The 22,593-nt window shown below is 39.3% G+C and overlaps 1 protein-coding gene across 3 annotated transcripts; it reads right to left on the reverse strand.

The window, feature by feature from the left end:
* Positions 1-1,105: 1,105 nt before the first annotated feature.
* On the reverse strand, positions 1,106-22,434 carry DCLRE1A (DNA cross-link repair 1A). 3 transcript variants are annotated; one of them, XM_020779908.3, is made up of 10 exons: positions 22,322-22,434; positions 18,122-18,961; positions 15,193-16,785; positions 10,970-11,103; positions 9,079-9,197; positions 8,825-8,968; positions 6,423-6,568; positions 5,165-5,319; positions 2,597-2,738; positions 1,106-2,052 (listed from the first exon to the last, which is right to left on the reverse strand). In XM_020779908.3, the coding sequence occupies exons 2-10, from the start codon at positions 18,576-18,578 to the stop codon at positions 1,886-1,888; spliced, it is 3,057 nt and encodes a 1,018-aa protein (XP_020635567.3). In that variant the 5' UTR covers positions 18,579-18,961; positions 22,322-22,434; the 3' UTR covers positions 1,106-1,885. The 3 variants fall into 3 exon arrangements, with proteins under 3 accessions (XP_020635567.3, XP_072851625.2, XP_020635569.3); XM_072995524.2 differs by lacking the exon at positions 8,825-8,968; XM_020779910.3 differs by lacking the exons at positions 1,106-2,052; positions 2,597-2,738; positions 5,165-5,319; positions 6,423-6,568 and adding an exon at positions 7,162-7,290 and having other exon boundaries at positions 8,784-8,968.
* Between the last annotated feature and the right edge of the window lie 159 nt (positions 22,435-22,593).

A 22,593-nucleotide genomic window follows, 5' to 3' on the forward strand; every position in this document is an offset into this window, starting at 1 on the left:
AAAAGTTCTTATGTTGAATCTGCATTTCCCATAGGAATGCATTGAAAACCATTTAATCCGTATCTGCTCTTTTCCGTCCATAGAAACTACAGTGGAACCTCTACTTAAGAACTTAATCCGTTTTGGAATGGTGTTCTTCAGTTGAAACGTTCTTAAGTTGAAGCAAAATTTCCCATAGGAATGGACTGAAAACCAATTAATCCGTTCTGGCTGTTTTTTTGTTATGTAGAGGTGCGTTCGTACATTGAAGCATTAGTTCCCATAGGAACTAATGCAAAGCTGGTTAATACGTACTCTACCACTAGGGGGATAAATTTTTTTTAACCTAAGATGACCTTAAAAAAAGAGCGGGAAAGGTTTTTTTTCCTGTTCTTATCTTGGATTTCTGTTCTCAAGTAGAAGCAAAATTTAGCAAATGGAGCTGTTCTTAAGTTGGATTGTTCTTAAGTAGAGACGTTCTTAAGTAGAGACCCCACTGTATAAATGTGGATATCCTCACTCCCCCATTTTAGAGTAGCAAATGGTGGAGAACACAAATCCACATGATTGCTGTTCTTTTGACTTGTATACCACCCCATAGTGCTAGAGCATTCTCTGGGTGGTTTCCAGTATAATTATGCAAACAAAACTTTGCCCCCTGCCCCAGCAAGCTGGGTACTCATTTTACCAACCTCAGAAAGATGAAAGGCTTCAGCCAGCTATCTGAACGTATTGGGATTAAACTCAGGTTGTGGGCAGAGGCTTGACTGCAGTACTGCAGTTTAACCACTGTGCCATGGAGCTCTTAGGAAGGTTCAGGAAGGTACTTCACATGGTTACTGATTTAAAAGGAAATCAAGTAAGAGCTATTAGCTGTAACAAATGAAAGTGTCACACCTGCTTTGTCTTGGATTCCTGCACTGAGCAGGGGGTTGGACTCAATGGTCTTATTGACCATTGAGTCAGCTCAAATATTCTGATTCTATGTAACCTTAATCTGATCTAACAAAACGTACCTTAACACATATACAGCTATAATACCACAATGTGCCTAACAGACAGAAGCCGCTATGACTCCTTAGTAATCGCTGGTGCAAATTTGTTAGCTGGAAAAAACACCCTCAAGCAATATTTAAATATTGTTTATTAAAATATCTATTTTATAGACAGGTAGAAGATTACAAAAGATTTCCATTAATGCATATAGTTATAAGTTAATCATCTGATTCTATAGCACTGTACATAATGCAGTCACAAGTATAATGTGAATTTTGAAAATAAGAAGCTTTTTGCTGAAAATGACATAGCTACTGAACAGATTTAGGCTACCATCTTGCAAGACAACTGAGGCCTGTGCAATTAGGCCTGCATTATAGAATATTGGCAGGGCAAGGAAGGAGAAATGATGTATTATTTCTCCATATTTGTTAAATAAAACTGATCATCAAAGAATGCTTGGTCCCGATTTTAGGAATTTCCAACTAAAATCAATCCCTTACACTTTAGACAATTTGCTAGCTTACTATTTGGCAAAAACAATGTCCCTGCTTTAGAAATCAACTTTTGAACTAGGCACTCATCTTGTACGGGGGAGGGAGGAACAAAAAATATTCCACATGAAATCCCACGTTAAGTTCCTGTGATACTTTTTGGTCCCTAAAGATCCATACAGACATCTTGATCTCTTCTACCCATGCTACTACCAATCAAGTGATCAATGTCATCAGCAGCTTGGATCTCAGTAGTCTTATGAAGGTGCTTCATAAAAAGTCATGTCTTTTTGATGAAGGGGAAGCACTTGTATTTTACCACTGTTCCAATACAAAGTTAACGGGTTGGAATTAAAGAACAAGACAGAAAAATTGAAATGAAATAGCATACAGCTGCCATAGCCTCAGTGTCATATCTAGTTCCACCCTGCAGCCTCCATTTTCCAGTTTCTAAAATGTTTCTCCATTTCATTTCTTAATTTCCAATTGCCCACATTTACAGTAGGGATAATTTTCTGAGGCTTCAGCCACTGGACAAATCGTTTCATTTCAAGGAAGCTGCTGTGCTCACTGTAAGGTATCCCTGCAGATGAAACAGCATAAAAGAAATTTAATCAAGGTCCATAGCCAGAACTCTTTACAAGATATTTGAAACAAATATTTGAATTAAATAATGTCTTGATCTTCATGTGAAGCATCAAATTAAACATGGTGGAGAGAAGTCTCTAGCATTTATCTTTACTGTTACTCCTTTTAATCTTGCTGAAACTGAACTCTGTGAGTGGACTCTATCAAGCCTGTATCCACCAGTATCCACATATATACCTAGCTGTAATGGAGAAACCTTTCTGAAAAGCAACATCCTAGTGAATGTGTAAACATCTGAACATATAGCTGCCTTAAACATGGTGAATTACACTTCAGGAAGTCTTATTCTTACATCAATCACATAACCCTCCCTATATGTCTTGCTTTGCTAAGAAAAATGTCAAAACTTCACAAGCAATGGGTTTTCAGAATGCAAAATTATCCTAGTAATTCCAGTGATGACCAATGATCATCCCTACATTATGTGAAAAGCTGTCATGGGAGAACTATACATATTGAACTATTTGAAATTACTGTACCATATATGGTGATTTTTCCTCTGGTCTGAGGTTGGATATCATTCAGAGAGCAACACCCTTCTGAATAAGTCCATCCAGTGGGTTTAAAAGCCAGAATCTGATCAAATCTTTCACCGAATTTATTCAAGTGACTCTGCAAATTCTGTTGACAGAAAGGGACACCAGGTTATTGAGAATCTGCAAAAAGGCTTCCAATAAAAATGACATACACAAAATGATGGTGATCAGCTTTGTGGGTATGGGAATGGGTCCTCAGACCTTTTAAGAATATACAGCACCTGCTGCAGTTTTATGCATTCTCATTGTCTGTGCTCTTTACACAGAATTCCAAGGACTCCCTACTGTTGATCATATTCTTTTTCTCAATTTACACTGTCCCAAAGCCTGTTGCTTAGCATAATGAACTGCATTAGCATAGGCCCAGTGAGTCAGTTGGCATTTTGTGAGTCAACTCCTTCATAGCACTGTAAGTCTCAGTTAAAGAAGGATTGTTTGAATCAATGGAACTTACAGACGAGTTGACTTACTAAATTCCTGCTGATTTAATGGACCTACTCTAGTATGACTTACTACACTAAGCAACAGGATTTTGGCCAATGAAAGTTATGGAAGAGTTTAACTCACCAAATGCCCATTGATTCAATGAGCCTACTCTATCGCAATTTACTATGCTGAGCAACAGCATGTTGGCTACTGATTCTTTAATCTTTATAATGCACGGTCAACAGAAGATTTTTGTAGGATCTGTTTTTAAAAAATAATTTGGTTTAGAATTTTAAGAGATCTTACTGTTGTTGCCAGAGGATCAGCAGATGCCTTCTGTTAGTATTACCACTAAACAGTTTTTTGTGAAACAGTTTCTAAACAGTTTGCAGACTTTGCTCTACTATGAGATTAATATAAATGTTGTTAAGGTACAAGCCTGTTCCTATTTTCCTTCTGATGCACAAAAAACATTCATTTGTAAACACGACAAGAGTACAATGTTCTCTATTGAAATAGAAGCTGGGGTATTAATATTAAAAATAACAGAGGGAGCAGGAAAGGGAGAGCACTGATATTATTAGGTGGTTTGTCCTTTACAACAGAACCATTAGGTGCTGAAAATATGAAGCAAAGAAAGCGGGGGGGGGGGGCGGGGAGCATTAGTGACACAGACAAATCGACCAGTATAAGCTATTATGTCAGAAGCAGCTATAAAAAGAACAAATGGAAAAATGGAAAATGTAAGCTCTTTAGCAAAGCAACAGAAATTACAGCCACTTGAAAGACCCTTTCTGCAGTTGGATGGCTCTGTTCATTACCTTAATTGCACAATTTGCTTTTACTATATGATCTTATGTAACACTATAACCTGTGGGTGTAACTGTATGACCAATAATTCTAGCTATATCAATGGCAACCCTCAAAAAGTAAGGAGCCTTGTGGCATAGTGGTTAAACTGCAGAACTGCAGTCAAAACTCTGCTCACAACCCAGGTTCAATCTCCAGTTGATGTTGACTTAGCCTTCCATTCTCCCAAGGTTGGTAAATTAAGTATCCAACTCGTGGGGGGGGCAATGTGCAGTCAGTATAATTAAATTGTAAACTGTTTAGAGAGTGCTTTATGTACTATGGGGCAATATATAAGCATAGCAGCATGATTTGCTTTTTTCTTTTTGCTTTTATACTGCCCAAATAGATAAAGGTGAACTATTATATAAACATATCTGGGAATCTTCACATATTAACAAGGCTTTGTGTAAGGAAAAGTGATTACAGGGTACCAGTTCTGAAGAGATGTGTAAATACTTAAATGGAACCATTAGCAAAAGCATCATACCAGCATTGTCATTGTTTCTGACAAGGATCTTTCTGGTAATTTTTTGTCAATTACACTGGACCACAAGAAATGTCTGAAAGCAAAATGTCAATTCTCTGCACAGCACAGAAGCAAGATTAGATAAATTCTCTTTCTTGGCTCAAACCCAAACACGAACTAAAGATACTAGTCCAAAACTGATGCAAGTGAGTTTTCTTTCTGAACAATTTTGGAAATGACGTTTTATCCAATTCTAAAACAGTTCATAAGTACATATTTGTAATCACTACCTTCACTGTGTCCAGGGAGGTCTGGTTTGTACTCTAAATGTTTTGGAAACACAGCACCTAGATTGGCCTCAAAACCATTCTCTGGGACTATTTTGAGCTGAAATCACTGCATTTTGGCTCTTTTATTAGGTTTAGGCCAACAACTAAACTTCCCCCAACCCAAATTAAGTTTTAAAACTTTGAACTAATTGATATGACAAAAGAAAAGAAGAATGAGCATTGCATTTGAAAATCTGAATAGTTTAGAACTGTAAGAGAAATGTTTTGTTTCATGAACCTGCATTAAAGAGAAAATCTGTACATTCTGTGAATTAGATTGTTGGATATCAATTTTCAATTGTTTGTTGTCCTGGAAAAATGGCTAGTTATTGAAAAAAATCACTAAATGTGAAGAACAAGGCACTAAGCTTCTGTCGCTCTTCGCAAGCTATATAAGATTAGCTGGAAAAGGACAAATGATAACTTTTACACACTTACCCTAAAATTAATTTGCATCATAGGTAGAAGATGAAGCAAAGTATTATTCCAGTCCAAGGTGATGAGGGAATTAATTGCAGCTGATTCCAGGCACTGCAATGTTTTGTATTTTTCTTTGGACATGCTCACTTTTGAGCCTAGAACATCAGCAATGGCTGCAAAATCAATGAGAGGTGGGAGGTTATGGCATGATGAAAATGCAACTGGACAAGTAAAATACAGTAAAAATTGCTTCAGGTATATGTTTCATTGACAATGTCATCCCAGGTACACTTCTGATTTGGGGAGGCAAAGTCCTTACTGAACTTTGTCCATGACAGACTAAAAGCTGCAAGAGACAAGCCAAGCCAACAGCCTTGTTTTAGATAAAGAGGATTCAGATGGTGTTGACCTCAGATGGCAGAACATGCCTCCAACTGTACCATTCTCTTCCATTCAAGTCATCTGTGTGAGGACCTGGAGCAAGATCTCTAATTAAACATCAACCAAATTTGATTTCTTTAGTGCTTAGGACTAACAATTTATGTTCAGGTTTTCTCTAGCTGAAATAACAGCCACAGTGAAACAATTTTTCCACTCCAGGAAGCAAATGAAAATGAAGAGACTAGCAGCTTGCATGGGTTATTTTAGAGGAATGTGGTCGAGGTTTCCTAATGGCCCTACTGCAGAGTGACCTGCAGTGGTACTGACTAATAACATCTTGAAAAACCTATTTAAAAACTTATCTCCTTGCATGATTGAAAGAAACATTCAGTAGACAGGACTGCTGCATTCAGCAGTGCAGTGGTTTAAATTTAGGCCACAAAAGCTTTCAAGAAGCATCTGAAAGATTCATTTAGTTAGAAAATAATTTTCAGAAAACACTGACATACACATTTCAGCTGTTTCCAACTTGGCATAGAAATAAATTACATGCCATTTGGAAACTTAACGTGCATACCAAGAAGCTGAGGTTAAATGTTAAAAAATGTGTTACATTTGCAGGGCTATTAATACCATGAGTGTTTTTAAATTGTGGCATTACTAAAAGAGGGCAACAATGAGCAATCAGTTAACGTCACCCACTTTTTCATCTCTGCACCCAGCACCAAGGAGACTAAGTACTTTCCATTTTTAAGTACTTTTACAAAAATGCTGTCTAAAAAAAGTTAAGTGAAAGCGTTTTGAATGTTTGCGCATAGAAATGTATGGCATGAATTATGTTAACACTTCAGATGCAGTGTTGCTATAAGTTTTACTCAAAGACTCACTTACATACCTAAAAAGACCTTTTCTTTTCCAACGGAATACGTGCCACAAACAACTAAAGTTCGGGGATTTAAGGTTACTGTCTCAAAGGCAGTATTGACAGCAAACTGGATGACTTCTTGCTGGGAGGGGAAAGTGTATTCAGGGTTACAGTACCTAAGAAGCGAGAATGGAAAAGATATTAAAAGGACTGCTTTAAAGTTACAAACTAGCGCTGTCAAAGATTCAACAAAAAACAATATACAGTATTGAAGTTGCAACCACATGCTAAAACAGCAGCATCTAGGCCAGTGGAGGCGAACCTTTTTGGGCCCAATTGCCCAAACTGAAAAAGAAAAGAACCAAGTGGCAGAACCAGAAGTGGTGGTAGAAGGGGGAATCCCGGGCACGGAGGTGCCTCAAGAACCCACTGTGGATCCGCCACCAGCACTAGTTACTCTGGATCCTGGTCTGCCGCCCATCGAAGTGCCAGCACAGCAGCTGCAGCCGCCTCCTGCGGTTTGGCTGCAGTGGGGGGAGTAGCGATCTGGTGACTTACGGCTCACGTGCCTGCAAAAAGAGCTCTGCGTGCCAGTTGTGGCATGCATGCCATAGGCTCGCTATTTTCTGATTCTAGACTATGTAACACAGCACAGTGTAAAGAGTAATTATTAGATTTGTTCCAAATGTGAGAACCCAGCTCTCAATAGAACAGAATACACAAAGTAGAATAGTCATACTGTAGCAGAAAACAGGATTAGGAAAAAGAGTGGAAGTCCTTTGCAATCTTCTTCTGTTCTACTGTATTCCATTTTATATCCTTGTGAGTAAAAATGAGTGTTCAAGGCTAGTGCAAAGGTGTTCATCTCTTCAGGTTAGGTGTGGTGACTCTAGTAGGGCTGAGAGTCTGTTAAGAAGGAGTCAAGCTTTTGTGTTGTAGAAAGTGATCTGTCTGTGTGTGTGTGTATGTGTGTGTGTGTGTGTGTGTGTGTGTGTGTGTGTGTGTGGTGTGAAGGAATAATAAAGTTTATTTCTGATCCAAATAGCATGTCCAGAAACGTACCTTTACCTTCTCTTTACTTTCTTGTTATCTCAAAATAAATCCTTTTCATCTTGTCCAAAATAAACACTCTTCTTCTTGTCATTTCTAATTACCATATTTTTCTGTGTATAAAACAACACCTTTTCCTTAAATAATTTCCTTAAATAAGGAAAAATTGAGGGTTGTTCTATACTCGGAAGCAATGGGGGGAGGGATCAAAGTGCTTTGATCCCTGTTTCCCCCTCCACGCTTTGCAAAGAAAATCGAGGTGGAAAGCAATTCCTACTTTCCCTCTACATTTTCATTGCAAAAAGCAGCTTTCCCTCCACGTTTTGCGAAGAAAATGGAGGGGGAAAGCAATTCCTACTTTCCACCTGCATTTTCTTTGCAAAATGTGTAGGGGAAAGTTGCTTTTTGCAACGAAAATATAGGGGGAAAGCAGAAATCACTTTCCACTTCCACTTTCTTGCAAAGAAAGAAATTTTGATTTAGAAAAGTGGGTGTCTTATACATGGAAAAATATGGTAGTTCTGATTTGAATCACAGTGGTCAATCAAGGCATTGCACCAATGTGATAGCAGGCAATGCTGTAGTTTCATCAAGATGGTTCTTTTCATTCACAAAATATCAACTCAATCCATGGTTAAGAGATTTTATAGTATTTTAAAGAAAACCAGCAGGGTCAAGGTCACACTGGCTGGAAGGCAGAATTAATAAAGGTAAAGGTTCCCCTTGACAATTTTTGTCCAGTCGTGTTCGACTCTAGGGGGCGGTGCTCATCCCCGTTTCCAAGCCGTAGAGCCAGCGTTTTTGTCCGAAGACAATCTTCCGTGGTCACATGGCTAGTGCGACTTAGACACGGAACGCTGTTACCTTCCCACCGAGGTGGTCCCTATTTATCTGCTTGCATTTGCATGCTTTCGAACCGCTAGGTTGGCGGGAGAATTAATAAAGGCAACTGCAAATGCTGGAAAAGGTTTGAAGATGGTTGTCTCTGGTAGCACAACAGAACCAGCAACACAAGTATAGGTGGTTCGGTGTGTGGTGGTTGTGCAAAGTGTGATTGACAAACTGGGGGAAAGCAGAAGAAGTGAGTCTCCCTAAAGTGTAATAGCAAGTAGGGATGCCTCATGTACATTAGGAAACAACCACTGAGCACTTACTTGAACTTTAATGGAAGTGACATAAAGCTACTTCTTTCAATGCTGGCTGTAAAATCAGTCCACAGGATAAAGCTAGTAATCTTTTGAAAATTATCGCAGATTTTTTTTGTGCTGATTACAGTGAAACACAGTAGTACATTACTATATAAAGTATGATAAAGTAAGCAGATTTTTTTAAAAAGGATACTGATCAAGGACAAGAATGTTTTACTAACAGAATCAACTTACGTTGTATCCAAATATAGACTATGAACCTTCTGATCAGTGAGAAAAGTATAGCGTTCCATAGAAGGATCTGCTCTGAAGTCTCCTGTGTGTAATATAACTGTTCCATTTGGAAGGGAAAAAAGAATCATTGCAGCACCAGGACAACTGCCAAAAGCAGAGAACAAAGAATAAAATGGCAAGAGGTCTGTATTTAAGAACATCATTTAGCTATGATGCATTGAATCTTTGGTTTAGCACTATCTACTGATACTTACTGATTAGCATCAAGTAACACCACTTTGATGCCATTTATTATGCATTCTGTATCCATTGGCAGAATGTGGATGTATTGCTCTGGCACCTGTAGTTTGCACTTCACCAGATTTCCAGTAATCTGAAAAACAGCAAGTTGTTTAGCATCAATATACACTGTACCCATTTAATCAATTTGACTAGTTCTTTATGATTTCACTTGCAGCTGATGCCAAAAATACTAGGCAAACCATGCAATATTTTAGGGATGATTTTAAAAAATCTTTCCTATGTTCTAATAATGGGTTTTTTAATCATCTCCTTGTTGATGGAGAGAGTTTGATGCAAGACAAAGATTATATTAATCAAACTTTGAAAGAACAGTAAAAGAACAGTATAGAAACACTGTTATCAGAATTCAGTTGAGATCAGAAATCTTAAGATTTCTTCTAGTTCTTTTATAGATGTCCTGCAAGATTAGCACAAACCTGATTACCCAAGCACTTTTGTGATGTACTTATCAGACAATCAGCTAAATCTATACATTTATATTTGTTGAAGGCATATTTGGGTCTCACTTAAATATCTTTTCCAATTTAGAAGCAGCTCCATATGGTTAAATCATTGCGCAGACTAGAATTTCTCTACTTCACTGATGTCTCACAAATAAGTCAGGCAATGCCATTATTAATATAGAAAAGCTTCACTTTAAAACATTTTAACAATACATATTTATTATAACATGTTACATTTAAAGGATAGATGCATTCGAAAAATTATATTTTATCATAAAGCTGAAGTGGCAGGTACTGCTTTCTTAAATCTAAAGCTATGTACAACTATGGAACCTGAATTTTATTTCTTTAATTATTTTCTATCTCTCTTACAGGGACTCAAGGCAGCTTATGATGAAAGCAAGCCACAAAGGATTCTACTTTTACAGTTGGAAGTTGAGTGCAGGTATAGACATTCAAAGCTGACTTTAAAAAAAGTGGTCATACTAATCAACAGAAACGAGTGCCCAAAGAGAATGTTCATAACAGAGCTCTATAGAGCTTTTATTCCCCCATTATATTACAAATAACTAAGAAATTTCATCTATTTGTGAACCTGGAAGCACTCGGTAGAAACATAGGAACTTAATGCTTTCAAAGCAAATTCTGGGTATAGGCTTACACTGAAGCAGATAATTCCTACTGATTCATAAGATCTATAGGTAAAAAAAGAGACCTTTTAGATCTCATATCTCATCAAAAAGTATTTTTTTAATGAAAAGGAAAGAAGATAGGTCTCAGAATCCCTGAATTTTTGTTTTACTTTGCTTTTACATAGCATCCCACTACACTGTGGTTTCTTTCATCTGCTTATCTTGCCCTTTTTCCCTTCATTATCTTTATATACTCTGAGAGTAGGCAAACAAGTGTATGTATAAGCCAGAATGGAAAATCTTTATTATATCATTTTCAAGACAGAGAACATAGAACACATTGGTGATTTGGGAAAAGGGACAAGGATGTCACTGTGGGAAATGCAGAGTTATTTGGAATTGTTATCCAGTTCAGTTTTGTAATTCGGAGGATTTTTTTGGTAAAATCCTTAAAAATCTTTCAGCAAATAATAATTAACAATGAAATTCCAATTATGTGTCCCAAGGGCTTGCTGCATTTATATTAACCTGCTTTTTGCCACTCAAGAATAACATTAACAAATAAACAGACAAGGCCTAAGTAATGTATGAAATTCTAATATCTCCTAGCCCCCCACTTTGAATTGACTCAGTTACAAAAATCAATAGGACACAAAATCAGTTATCCAGTTCAATTTTGTGCACCGTTTATATTGCAGTATAACATGGACAAATGGTATAAATCTCATTTGCTTTATACCTTTCACATGACTGCACAACACACATACCTGATTGCAATATATTGGGAATGTAAACTTTTTAGTTAGGCCACCATAATGGTCAGAATGGAAATGTGTGAGGAAATAAGCTTTGCATCCTTCAATTTCTCCGTACTGGAATGCATCTACTACAAAATCTGTTCCTATAACAAAACATTAAAGAACAGCCAGTCAGCTAACAAGCAGTAGAACTGCCAGCAGTAATTTGTTGTACATCACAGCAGAGGAAAAGACAATAAATATGGCTTTCTGAGACTCAAAGGGAAACAGCAGTAGCAAATACAATCTGCTACCAGCTTTCTCACTCTGCAAGACCAACAGGAGCAATGCTTCTGTGGAGACCTTTCTGTATTTATTTATTTATTTATTTATTTATTTATTTGATTGATTGATTGATTGATTGATTGATTGATTGATTGATTGATTGATTGATTGATTTATATCCCGCCCATCTGGTATATTCTACCACTCTGTGAGGCCTACAGAATGTCAAAACAATTAAAAAACATAAAAACATTAGCATACAACAATAACAAATAATGCAGGAATAAATAAATAATAAATAGCAAAGCAAAAGAAATCAGTAGCTGACAGGAGGGAAGGCCTGGATGTACATCCATGTTTTCAGCTGGCATTTGAAAGTACCCAACGTAGGGGCCTCGCGAATCTCTGGAGGAAGGTTGTTCCAAAGGCGAGGAGCCACTGCCAAGAAGGCCCAGCTTCGAGTCTTTTCCCTCTGGGCCTCCCTTGGCCTCAGGCTCCTCAGCCTCACCTCCTGACTCGTGCGGGTGATCCGAGTAGACCTTGATGGGAGTAGGTGCTCCGCCAAGTTTCGAGGTCCTAAACTGTTTAGGGCCTTATAGGTAAGCATTAGAACTTCGAATTCAATGCAGAAACAGATGGGCAGCCAGTGCAGCATGGCCAGAACAGGAGAAATATGTTGGTGTTTTCTCACTCCAGTAAGGAGTCTGGCCGCTGCATTCTGCACCACTTGAAGTTTCCACATCAGCCTCAAAGGCAGCCCCACCTAGAGCACGTTACAGTGGTCTACTCTTGAGATTACGAGTGCATGTACCAAGGTAGTGAGCGCCCCCATGTCAAGGTAGGGTCGCAGCCGGGCAATCCGCCAAAGGTGGAAAAAGGCGGTGAGAACTACCGACGCCACCTGGGTTTCCATGGTGAGCGTCGGGTCCAAGTGTACCCCCAGGCTGCGAACCCCACTCTTAGCAGCCAGGGTCACACACACCCCAAATGTGAGAGAGCCACCCAGGCCACCAACCCCAAGGGCATCCACCCTCAGAACATCCATCTTGTCCGGGTTCAGCCTCAGCCCATTTTCCTGCATCCACTGCAGTACGGCCCCTAGGCAGTGCTGGAGGGACAGGACGGCATCACCTGCAGTTGGTGAAAAGGAGATGTGGAGCTGGGTGTCATCAGCATACTGATGACACGAGGCTCCACAACCCCTCATGACCCAACCCAGCTGTCTCATATAGATGTTAAACAGCATTGGGGAGATAATCAACCCCTGTGGGACCCCACAACTGAGATTCCATGGGGCCGAGACATTCTCCCCAAGCTGTACTCTCTGGGGTCGGTCCTCCAGGAAGGAATGGAGCCAAGCTAACGCCAAGCCACCTATTCCCAACTCGGAGAGCCTCCCCAGGAGGATACCGCGGTCGACGGTATCAAAGGCCGCCGAGATGTCGAGAAGAACCAACAGAGACACTTTGCCCCCGTCAGCCTCCCTCAACAGGTCATCGTACAGGGCAACCAATGCCATCTCTGTACCGTGGTACGGCCTGAAGCCCAACTGGAATGGATCCAGAGCATCTGTCTCATCCAAGTGGGCCTGAAGCTGGTCGGTCACCACCCTCTCGATCACTTTGCTCATGAAAGGAACATTGGCGACGGGCCTATAATTGCCAATCTCATCCGCTGCCATATTAAGTTTCTTTCTAATGGGCCTAATGAGTGTCTCCTTAAGGGCAGATGGAAACCTGCCCTCAAGGAAAGACCCATTTATTATTGCTGTGGCCCATTCTGTTGTTTTCGGCCTGGCTGCTTTGATTAGCCAGGCCGGGCAAGGGAGGAGGTGATGGCTCGACAGCGATCAAGCACCTTGTCCACAGAGTCAGGCGTTACAGACTGAAAGGAGTCAAAAATCACCGGGCAAGACGGAGCGCTGGACATCTCTGTTCGACTCATTGTATTTAAAAGATAGAGTAGTCCACCACGACTAGATAGGCGGGATATAAATTAAATAAATAATAATAAATAATAATAAAAGAGAGTTCCCGGCGGATGGCTTCCACTTTAGATTTTTAAAAGGCTGCTAACTGGTCAGGTGAGAAACTAGGGGGAGGCCTATCATCTGAACCAGTTCCGGATAGGTCGCACACTATACGGAATAACTCCGCCTGCTGGTTGGACGCTTCGCTTATCTGGTTAGCGAAGAATGATCGACATGCAGCCTTTACCTTATTCAGGTAAAGGTTAGTTGCGACCTTAACAGCTATCCAGTTATGGTCTGTCGGGTTCTTCCTCCATCTACGCTCTAGCCTTCTCCTTATTCGCTTCATCACTCGAAGCTCCTGGTTAAACCAGGGCGCCGGGCTGGCCGAGCTCTACGACGGAGAGGGCGTTTAGGCGTGATCGTGTCTACGGCAGCGGCAGACCAGTTGTCAACCAGAGCGTCGACAGGAGCGCTAGCCAGGTCAGCCGTCACCCCTCTCATGACGTCCTGGAATCCGAACGGATCCAGTAGTCTTCAACATAAATACTGTATGCTGTTAGCAATCCGTTTTAGCTTCTTTTACTTCCCTGGAAATCCTCAACTCTCTTTGCTATCCACCCACAAAATTCCACAATTTAAAGTGGAAAGAATATTGTTAAACAAATGCATTAAACCCAGCAAAATTAGAAACACTCTTTAAGACACCGGGATTTTTAGCACAGTCTTAGACTCCCTTTTCCATGGAGCTCAAAAGCCAGAGAGGATTTCCTGCATAATGGATAGTGGATATCAGTTTACAAGAATGTGAAAGGAAAGGAAAAGAACTCTCCTGACTTATGCAGAGATGGGAGATTGTTTCCAATTATGGGAACAGTTCTCAAGATATGTTTGTATGGCTCAATATGAAACATATCTGATATAGTTCAAGTGAGTGATAATAAACTTCTGAGTTGTTACATTCTTTTATAAATCTATGCAATTCAGTATCCCTAAGAGTACAATAATATGCATGATTTATGCATTTTCTGATACATGCAGAAGAAAATGCATTCCAATAAAATGTATTGCATCATCTACAGCAACCACCTGCAAAACTTTGTAAGACTCCAATCCTATGCACACTTACTTGTGAACAAGTCCCACTGCATTCTGCAGGGCTTATTTTTTTTAGCATTTATGTCTAAGATTATACTGTAAAGCTGCATATCATGAATGGGTACAGTAAGGCCCTCCTGCTGTATTGCAACTCCCACCAGCCCAGGACAGCATAAGAGAAGGCAAGGAATGCCCAAAATTGCAATCCAACAACATCTTAGAGGGCCACATTTTGCCCAGCCTTACTGTAGATCAGTGGTTCTTAACCATGGGTTACTCAGGTGTTTTTGGACTGCAACTCCCAGAAGCCTTCACCACCAGCTGTGCTGGCCGGGGTTTCTGGGAGTTGCAGTTCAAAAACACCTGAGTAACCCAAGGTTAAGAACCACTGCTGTAGATGATGACTAAGAATAACTCCTTGAGAGCTTACAGTCCTGTGCTGTGTAAGTATGTCTGCTCACAAATAAGTCATACTAATTTACGTGGGGCTTAATCACATTTAAATGTATGTAGGAATGCATAGTTAGGGTGCTTTCTAATAAAAGCATAATGTAATTTTATAGCACTCTAAATCCTTTTATATTCCCTTTAGTTCTACTGTTTCAGAAAATAAAATAACTGCTCTTAGATCTTACTATAAAACTACACATCTCTATAAAATTTGATTTACACTGGACTGTCATTAATTAAAAACTGAAACACCATCACACACTTTAATTGCTGATTAATACAGAAGAGCTATGTGCTTTAGTGGGGACAAAGAATACAGGAGGCAGCACTTCAGAAAGGCATTTCACAGTGCAAATGGAAACATCCTTTTCAGTTACGAGGAAAATTTAGCTGCACAAGAATGAGATCACTCTATACAGAACTAAATTAAGATATTAAGAAAACCTGCTACCTGGAATCTTCTTATAGAAGGGACACAGTTTTTTCCTCGTTTCTTCCTCACCAGGACATGATTCTTTAAATCTCTTTCTCCACCTTCTTTGTGGACCTGATGCTGGATATGCAGGCATGGTATTATTACTTGAACTTTCGGTGACCACATCTGAGTCTTCCACAGATCCTTTAGCTTTCCTTTTCTGAGATCTGGGCCTCCTTCCTGTTGTAGCTGTTGGACCTAGCAGCTTTGTACTTCCCTGAAGATTTTTCTTTTGGTCATCCTCCAGTTTTGCTTTCGCTTGTAACCCAAAGAAAACACCAATGTCCATTTGTTTCAGTTCCTTGGCAGAAGTGCTTTGGACTTGAGGGTTTGCACCAGAAACACAAGGTAGCATTTCAGAATCTGGACTGTGAGTAATCGGCATAGTAGTGTTATTAGAAAACCCTCCTTCTTTTTCTGTTAATGAGCAGAAACTGTTAAAAGCCAAACTATTTTTATATGTGCCAGTAACAGTTTTATCTTCACTGTTTAAGCAACTACTTGACTTCTTTAGAATATCACGTTGGCAGGGTAAAAAAGGTTTAACACCTTCTTTCAATTCTGAAGTTATCAAGGCGAATATAGCAGCTGAATCTGCAGAGTCCAAATTACAATCATTACTGCTGCCCCACCCACATTCACCTATATTAAGGCTAGAAGAGCTCAATTTAAGGCTCTCAAACGCCTCCTTGGGGCTTTTATATTTAACAGGGAAAGAGTGTTTTTCTGTGGACTCTTTCAATGGATCAAAAATGTTTGTTAAATTGAGAATTCTAGCCTCAGTATCTTGGGAGACAGAATTAGAAATTCCATCTGCACTTTCAATTGTATGTAGTGTCTTACATGATTCATTGTTTATTGTGCAAGTTTGCATTTTTTTAACATTCCCAGGCTCAAACTGATTTGGTTTTGAGGCACCAAGTGGCTTATGAGATAAGAAACTTAGAACTTCTCTACTCTTGTCCTCTGTGTTTCTAATATCAAATAGCTTTTTCTTCAACTGGTTTGTTTTCCCTGCTACCAACTCCTCCTCTTTTACTACCACATCTTCCTCTTCTTCCCTTACTATAGTCTCTTCCCCATCTGTGTTAAGTGGAGAATAAGAAATGTAAGAGTCACTTAAGTCATTTTCTGATACAAGTGCATTCAGTTGATAAGAGTCTTGCTGACTCTTTAGATTCCGAAGAGGGCTATGACACCATAATTGCCCTGCACCATTCACAGAATGTATTCTGAGTTCAGTTTCTTCAGTATTTTCTAAACAGTAGGCTTCTTTACTGGTTACATCTAAAGCACTTGCAACTGTTGAACTCTGTTTTGGAAACAGAAGACACTCTTTTGGAAGTTTTCCCATGTTCTGTGAATCATTCGGATCCTGTGACACTCCAAAATTGTAAGCACTACAACTGATTGATGGACTAGCACCATGTTTGAAGAAATTGTTATCTGTGTTAGCTGGGGAAAATTCAGGGAGATTTTCCCCTGCTCTGCTTGTTGCCAGAAGGAAATGACTGTATCGTTTGTAATGAGAAGGAATGATAGAAGTACAGAGAAGACCATCAAGGCACTCTAAAGACAACAAAGAAAAAAAAAGGGGGGGGAAGTGTTAGTAGGCAAGGGGGAAATACAACTTTACACCTACAGAATATCAACATTTTTGAAAGGTTTATATAAACATTATGTGAAAGTCCTAGAAGCACCAGTAATTATATACAATTAATCATGCAAAAATGTATGACATCATCTTTCAGTACCATGTGGCCTTACATACTCAGGCTGAACATGTTTCGAAGTAAGCTTCAGTGGTTTCAGTCTATGCTTCATCGAAGCCTCAAAATACAACTTGTAAGAAGACAACATCCAATTCTGTACAGAACTATACAACATGTGTAAATATGCACAAGGAAATCATGTTTACTATGCAAAAGACAAAGCTGCTTCCTAATTCTCTTATCGGGGAAATATCAGTTGCATACAAGTATCTGTTATTTAGACCAGGGTTATTACACTTTTAACTGGCAGGTAGGATGCACAATAACATTTTCATCCGAAGCCTTCCAATGGTCCCTCAAGAATAAAAGGTCACTCTGCAGCTTGGCAGTCCTTTCTTTTAGACAAAAATAAGTGCGACGTATGCCTTTAACGGACTTCAGGGGAACTGGATTACATTTTAGCTTCACAGTTAAACAGGTAGAATTCGGCAAATAAAGCATTCTGGCTTAAATTCTGTTCAACCTGGTATAACGTAAAGTTAAATCCACAGAAGAATGTCAGGCCTTAAGCCAAGGCAGCCAGTATCGCGCAACTGATTGGTAGGTTCATATTGTTGTTGCACAGTTGATTGTGTGGTTAACATTGTGGCTGCACATGTCTGTGAAAGCACTTTGTGGACATAATTTCTGTCCTGCCCCAGTTTTCTCCACCAATTCTACAGCTTCACATTATGCACAAACAACTGTACAACTGGATTTCCGGCAATATTTGAGACTTGGTTTGCAATTTGCAATTAAGGCCTACCTCTTGTCATGAGTCCAGAACTGCAGAATTTTGTGTTCTGAAATCTGATAGACATTTATATTTTATACATTAATCTTCCAGTTCTGGTTTTTAGGTTGCTCCAAGTTTCTGAAAACTATTCTAAGAAAATTTAAATAATTTCTTTACAAGTAGGGCTACCACATCTTTTTCACTGATCAAGATCCCATGTTTCATCAGCTGCCTGACACAGATATTTAACAGGTGAATGTTATCCTGTTATGGAAACAGTGAAGGAAGAAGCACTGCCTTATCAGCCTCTTACTGTGGAGCTGCTATTAAAGATACAAGAACACAGCCTCTTTGGAAAGAAAGGAAAATAGTGTACAGAATTTGAAAGAGCCCCTCTCTCTCCCTCTCATCACTGTACCTTGTTCAGCAGTCTTTGAGCTTTCCAAACATTCAGTAACATGCCACTGAGGTGTCTCAATTAATAATAAAGAGAATGGCATCTGGCAACTTGGGCAGTATCCTTCATAAACCGGCCGTGGTTTTGAAGGGCTTTGCATCTTCTTGTTTTTCTTTTGTTTTGCAGAAGATGGCAATAAGCTTTCTTGTGAGGACACCACAGGGTCATCACTGGAAACACTGTAGCACTGCTCGGATTTTAAGGGTGTTTGGCTACCTCTACGTCTGGATCCCTGCTTTGCCTTAGGGGTCTCTTTTTCTTTGGGTGGTTTCCTATTGCCACTTTGTGACTTCCCCTTTTCATCATTTGTTTTCTGTACATTTTCTGAAATGGATTCTGAGTAGTGGTTTACTGATATCAACTTCCTTATAGATTTGTACTCCCAAATGTCTTCCTCCAATGGGCTGTCTTCCGACATAATAATCCAACAAAAAGTAAAATACTCTTTTCAGGCGTAGCAGTCTGAGATTTTCAAATGTATGTATTGATGCCTTTTTTCCTTTACTGGTTTCTATTTCCTTGAAGTGTATGATAAAGATAACCAAATGCCATTTTAAAAATCAGATTGGGTCTTGAACATAAATACTATGAGCACATATATAGCTCATACATCATAATATATATTTATATTTTTAGTTCAATAAATTACATTTTAAAAAAGATAAGGTGCATGCAGAAGGGATACATCTTCTTTATGTGCTCTTCTGCCCATGAGTTAGCTATTTATAATGGCAGCATACAGGACATTTGGATGGAGCATGTTAGAAATGCTCCACTGACTCCTTCGATTTGTTGATGCTCCTGAAATATAAAATAATAAAAAGCATAATTAATTTTTTACCAATTAAATCTTAGTTAACTGTTATTTTAATCTTGTACTTAGACACATCATAAAATATCAAGAGGAATATCATTGTTCTATCTGGAACTGCAAAAACACCGTGCCTAAAAGGCTATACAATGTACATTTCACACATGTATACGCACATCTGTTGGACAACCAAAGATAATGTTTCATGCATCTAATGAAATATTACATCATAATTTTAAAATAAAATATTATTAAATGAGCAACTCCATATGTACATTGCTGCACTGGTACAGTGGTGCCTCGCTTAACGAGTGCATCGTTTAACGACAAATCCGTATAGCGACGTGTTTTTTGTGATCGCATTGCGGTTTTAGGTGGCAAAACCTTTGCATTGCGATGTTTAGGAAACAGCTGTTCAGCGGTTCCAAAATGGCCACCGGATCAAGAAAGTGGCCGCCCGCAGCGTTTTCGCGCCGATTCCTCGCTTACCGAGGCGGCGAAAATGGCGGCCCTATGGAGGATTCCCGCTTAGCGGTGAGTTATCCCCCAATAGGAACGCATTAAACAGAGTTTAATGCGTTCCTACGGGCTCCCCCCCGCATAGCGACGAATCCGGATAGCGACGTTAATCCTGGAATGGATTAACGTCGCTATGCGGGGCACCACTGTATTTGTAATATTTGTGTTTTCAAAAAGAATAGCAGAAACTTAATCAGATACAGTACTTAAATCACCTAATGGCATATATCTGAATGGGCTTGCATGCCATTAAATCATAATGATTGCTGACATTAGCCTCCATATAATCCATCAATTCAGGCTAATTGAAGTTCATAACATTCATACTGATCAACCTCAAACAGGTATAAGACTAATTTAAAGCACACTTTCTGCAGGAATTTACTCATTCATTACAATAAACCTTCATCTAAAATGATAAGCTATGGATGTAAATTTAATTGAACTAAAATAATCCCTTATCTTGGGCAGCATGTTTATAAATACAACGGTTCAGAAAACAGTTCAGGGATTAATTTATGAAGTACAAAAAAGAAAACAAAAATACTGTTGTACTTTTAAGACTGACAGATTTATTTCAGTGTGACATTTAGGCACCCCAATACACTTCCATAAACAGGCCAGAATCCTATTGAAAACTTACATTTGTGTAAGTGAAATGGTGTTAAGTTGTAGCAGCAAATTTCTGCCAAATAAGGAAGTGCTAATAGTTTCCTGTGCCCAATCATGCAAGCAGGAACATGACTGGCATCTCATTAATAGTAATTAGCTGCTGAAACATTTAGCTTAAACATGTGTAAATCTCCAACAAGATGCAGGTCATGGAGTACAATGTTTAAGCTGCTGGTTTACATAATGATGTACAGCCTTGGGTCTTTTTTAGGAGAAAGGCAGGGTAAAAATATTTTTAAAAAATGAATCATGTATAGGAAGGGAAAAAAGGTTGAATACAGAAAATGACAACTGCACAAAATTATCATTACAGTAATAAAGTATCACTATAATACCCTGTTTCCCCGGGAATTATATAAGACAGGGTGTTGTATTAATTTTTGCTCCAAAAAACGCATTATGGCTTATTTTCAGGGGATTTTTTTTCATGTACAGTGGTACCTCGCTAGACAGTTACCCCGCATGACAGTTTTTTCGCTAGACACTGGCTTTTTGCAATCGCTATAGGGGAATTCCTATGGGGGAATTTTGCTGGACAATGTTTGGTCCCTGCTTTGCAAACCGATTTTCGCTAGACGATGATTTTGACAGCTCCCTCAACACTCGCAAGCAGGTGTTTTCGGGACCTAAGCTTCGCAAGACAGCGATTTAAACAGCTGATTGGCGGTTCGCAAAGCGGCTTTCCTATGGCCGATCTTCGCTAGACAACGACGATTCTGCCCCATTGGAACGCTTTAAACAGGTTCCAATGCATTCCAATGGGGAAATGCTTTTCGCTAGACAATGATTTCGCTAAACAGCGATTTCAGTGGAATGGATTATCATCGTCTAGCGAGGCACTACTGTACACCAATCTATGTTTATTGAAATACAATCATGTCATCTTATTCTGCATAGTGGTAGAGGGCGGGGTTTCACTTAACTGAGACTTATTTTTGGGGTAGGGCTTATATTACGAGCATCCTGAAAAATCACACTAGGACTTACTTTCAGGCTAGGTCTTATTTTGGGAGAAATGATATAATATTAATTATAGCTATAATTATATTAATTTTAATTAATTATTAATTTAGGATGTGTGTTCATTTATGCAATTTTGGGAGAAATGATATAATATTAATTATAGTTATAATTATATTAATTTTAATTAATTATTAATTTGGGATGTGTGTTCATTTATGCAATGTGTACAATCAAGAGATATTTTCTACCCCTCTGGGTAGAAGCCCATAGCCAAATCTATATCCATGCCAATTTCTAAGTATTGGTATGTTCACATTCTACCGGATTTTGGAGGCAGAAGCTTGTTTTAAGTATAGCTTGCTAATTTGGAGGGAAGGGCTTATTTACACTTTTTAACATCTAACTCCATGGCTAAAATCATGTGGTTTTGCACAGTACATTACATTAGAATAGGCCCAGTGAGTCAGCTCCTCTATATCATTAATTCACATGAACCCACAAATAAAATAGGCCTATTTAAATCAATGGCACTCAGAGGTGTTGACTCACTAAATCCACAACGGGCCTACTCTAGTGTAATTTTCTATGCAAAGCAACAGGTCTTCAGCCCACAACTCCCTGCTCAACACCAAAGTTGGTGTCTGTATCAAATAAGTAGATAAGCTAGCAGCCAACAGAAAATACGATTCTTCCCCTTTCCAGCTGCGTCTCCTGTTCTCCGGTTGCATAATCTCTCGCTAAGAGTAATGCCATATATTAAGAATGGCACGGCAGCATAATTAGGAAAGAAGAAAAACCAAGTCTCTTTTGTGTGGCAGCCTGCCAATTCTGTGCTTCTTTGGGAGCAAGTCCCACTGAGTTCATGTCAAAGCTTACTTCCAAGCAAAAGTGGAAAGAATTGTAGGCTGAAGACGAAACCGGGAGATTGCAAGACGCAGTCAATTCCCGGCCACTTGCCATTCTGGCGAGGTCTGCAGGAGGAGGAAACCTGCTGCAACCCGCGGCCACGTGCTGTCAGATTAGTTTCCGTCAATGGCTATGGGAGTTGTAGTTATGGGGGCGGGCGGGGAAGGGGACATCCATACAGTACCCTCACAGGCATCAACTTAGTAGAAGGTAGCAGAAAGAGTGTGCGTTGTTGCCACCCCACCCTTTCCGACAGACAAGAAGCAAACCCTGGCTCAGCTTTCACTCACAATCTTAACATTAGCAGCCATTCCAAGTCTTCCGTCCTCTTCCCGGCAGATGTTCCCTCCCTTCTCCTGTAACACCTTAAAACGCTCTGCGCTTTCGCTACTACCCATCTCCTCATTCTCCTTAGATTTGAAAAGAACCCAAAAATGCATTCTTAATTTTTATATAATTATAAGTTCATTTTCAATGCCTTTTCAATTTATTTTGCCAAATATGGCTAAATTTGTTTCTTCCGAAACTGCTGAGTTCAAATCGTTACTATTTGTTGTCGAAT

This window comes from Pogona vitticeps, chromosome 3, assembly GCF_051106095.1.
Source record: "Pogona vitticeps strain Pit_001003342236 chromosome 3, PviZW2.1, whole genome shotgun sequence".
NCBI lineage: Eukaryota > Metazoa > Chordata > Lepidosauria > Squamata > Agamidae > Pogona > Pogona vitticeps.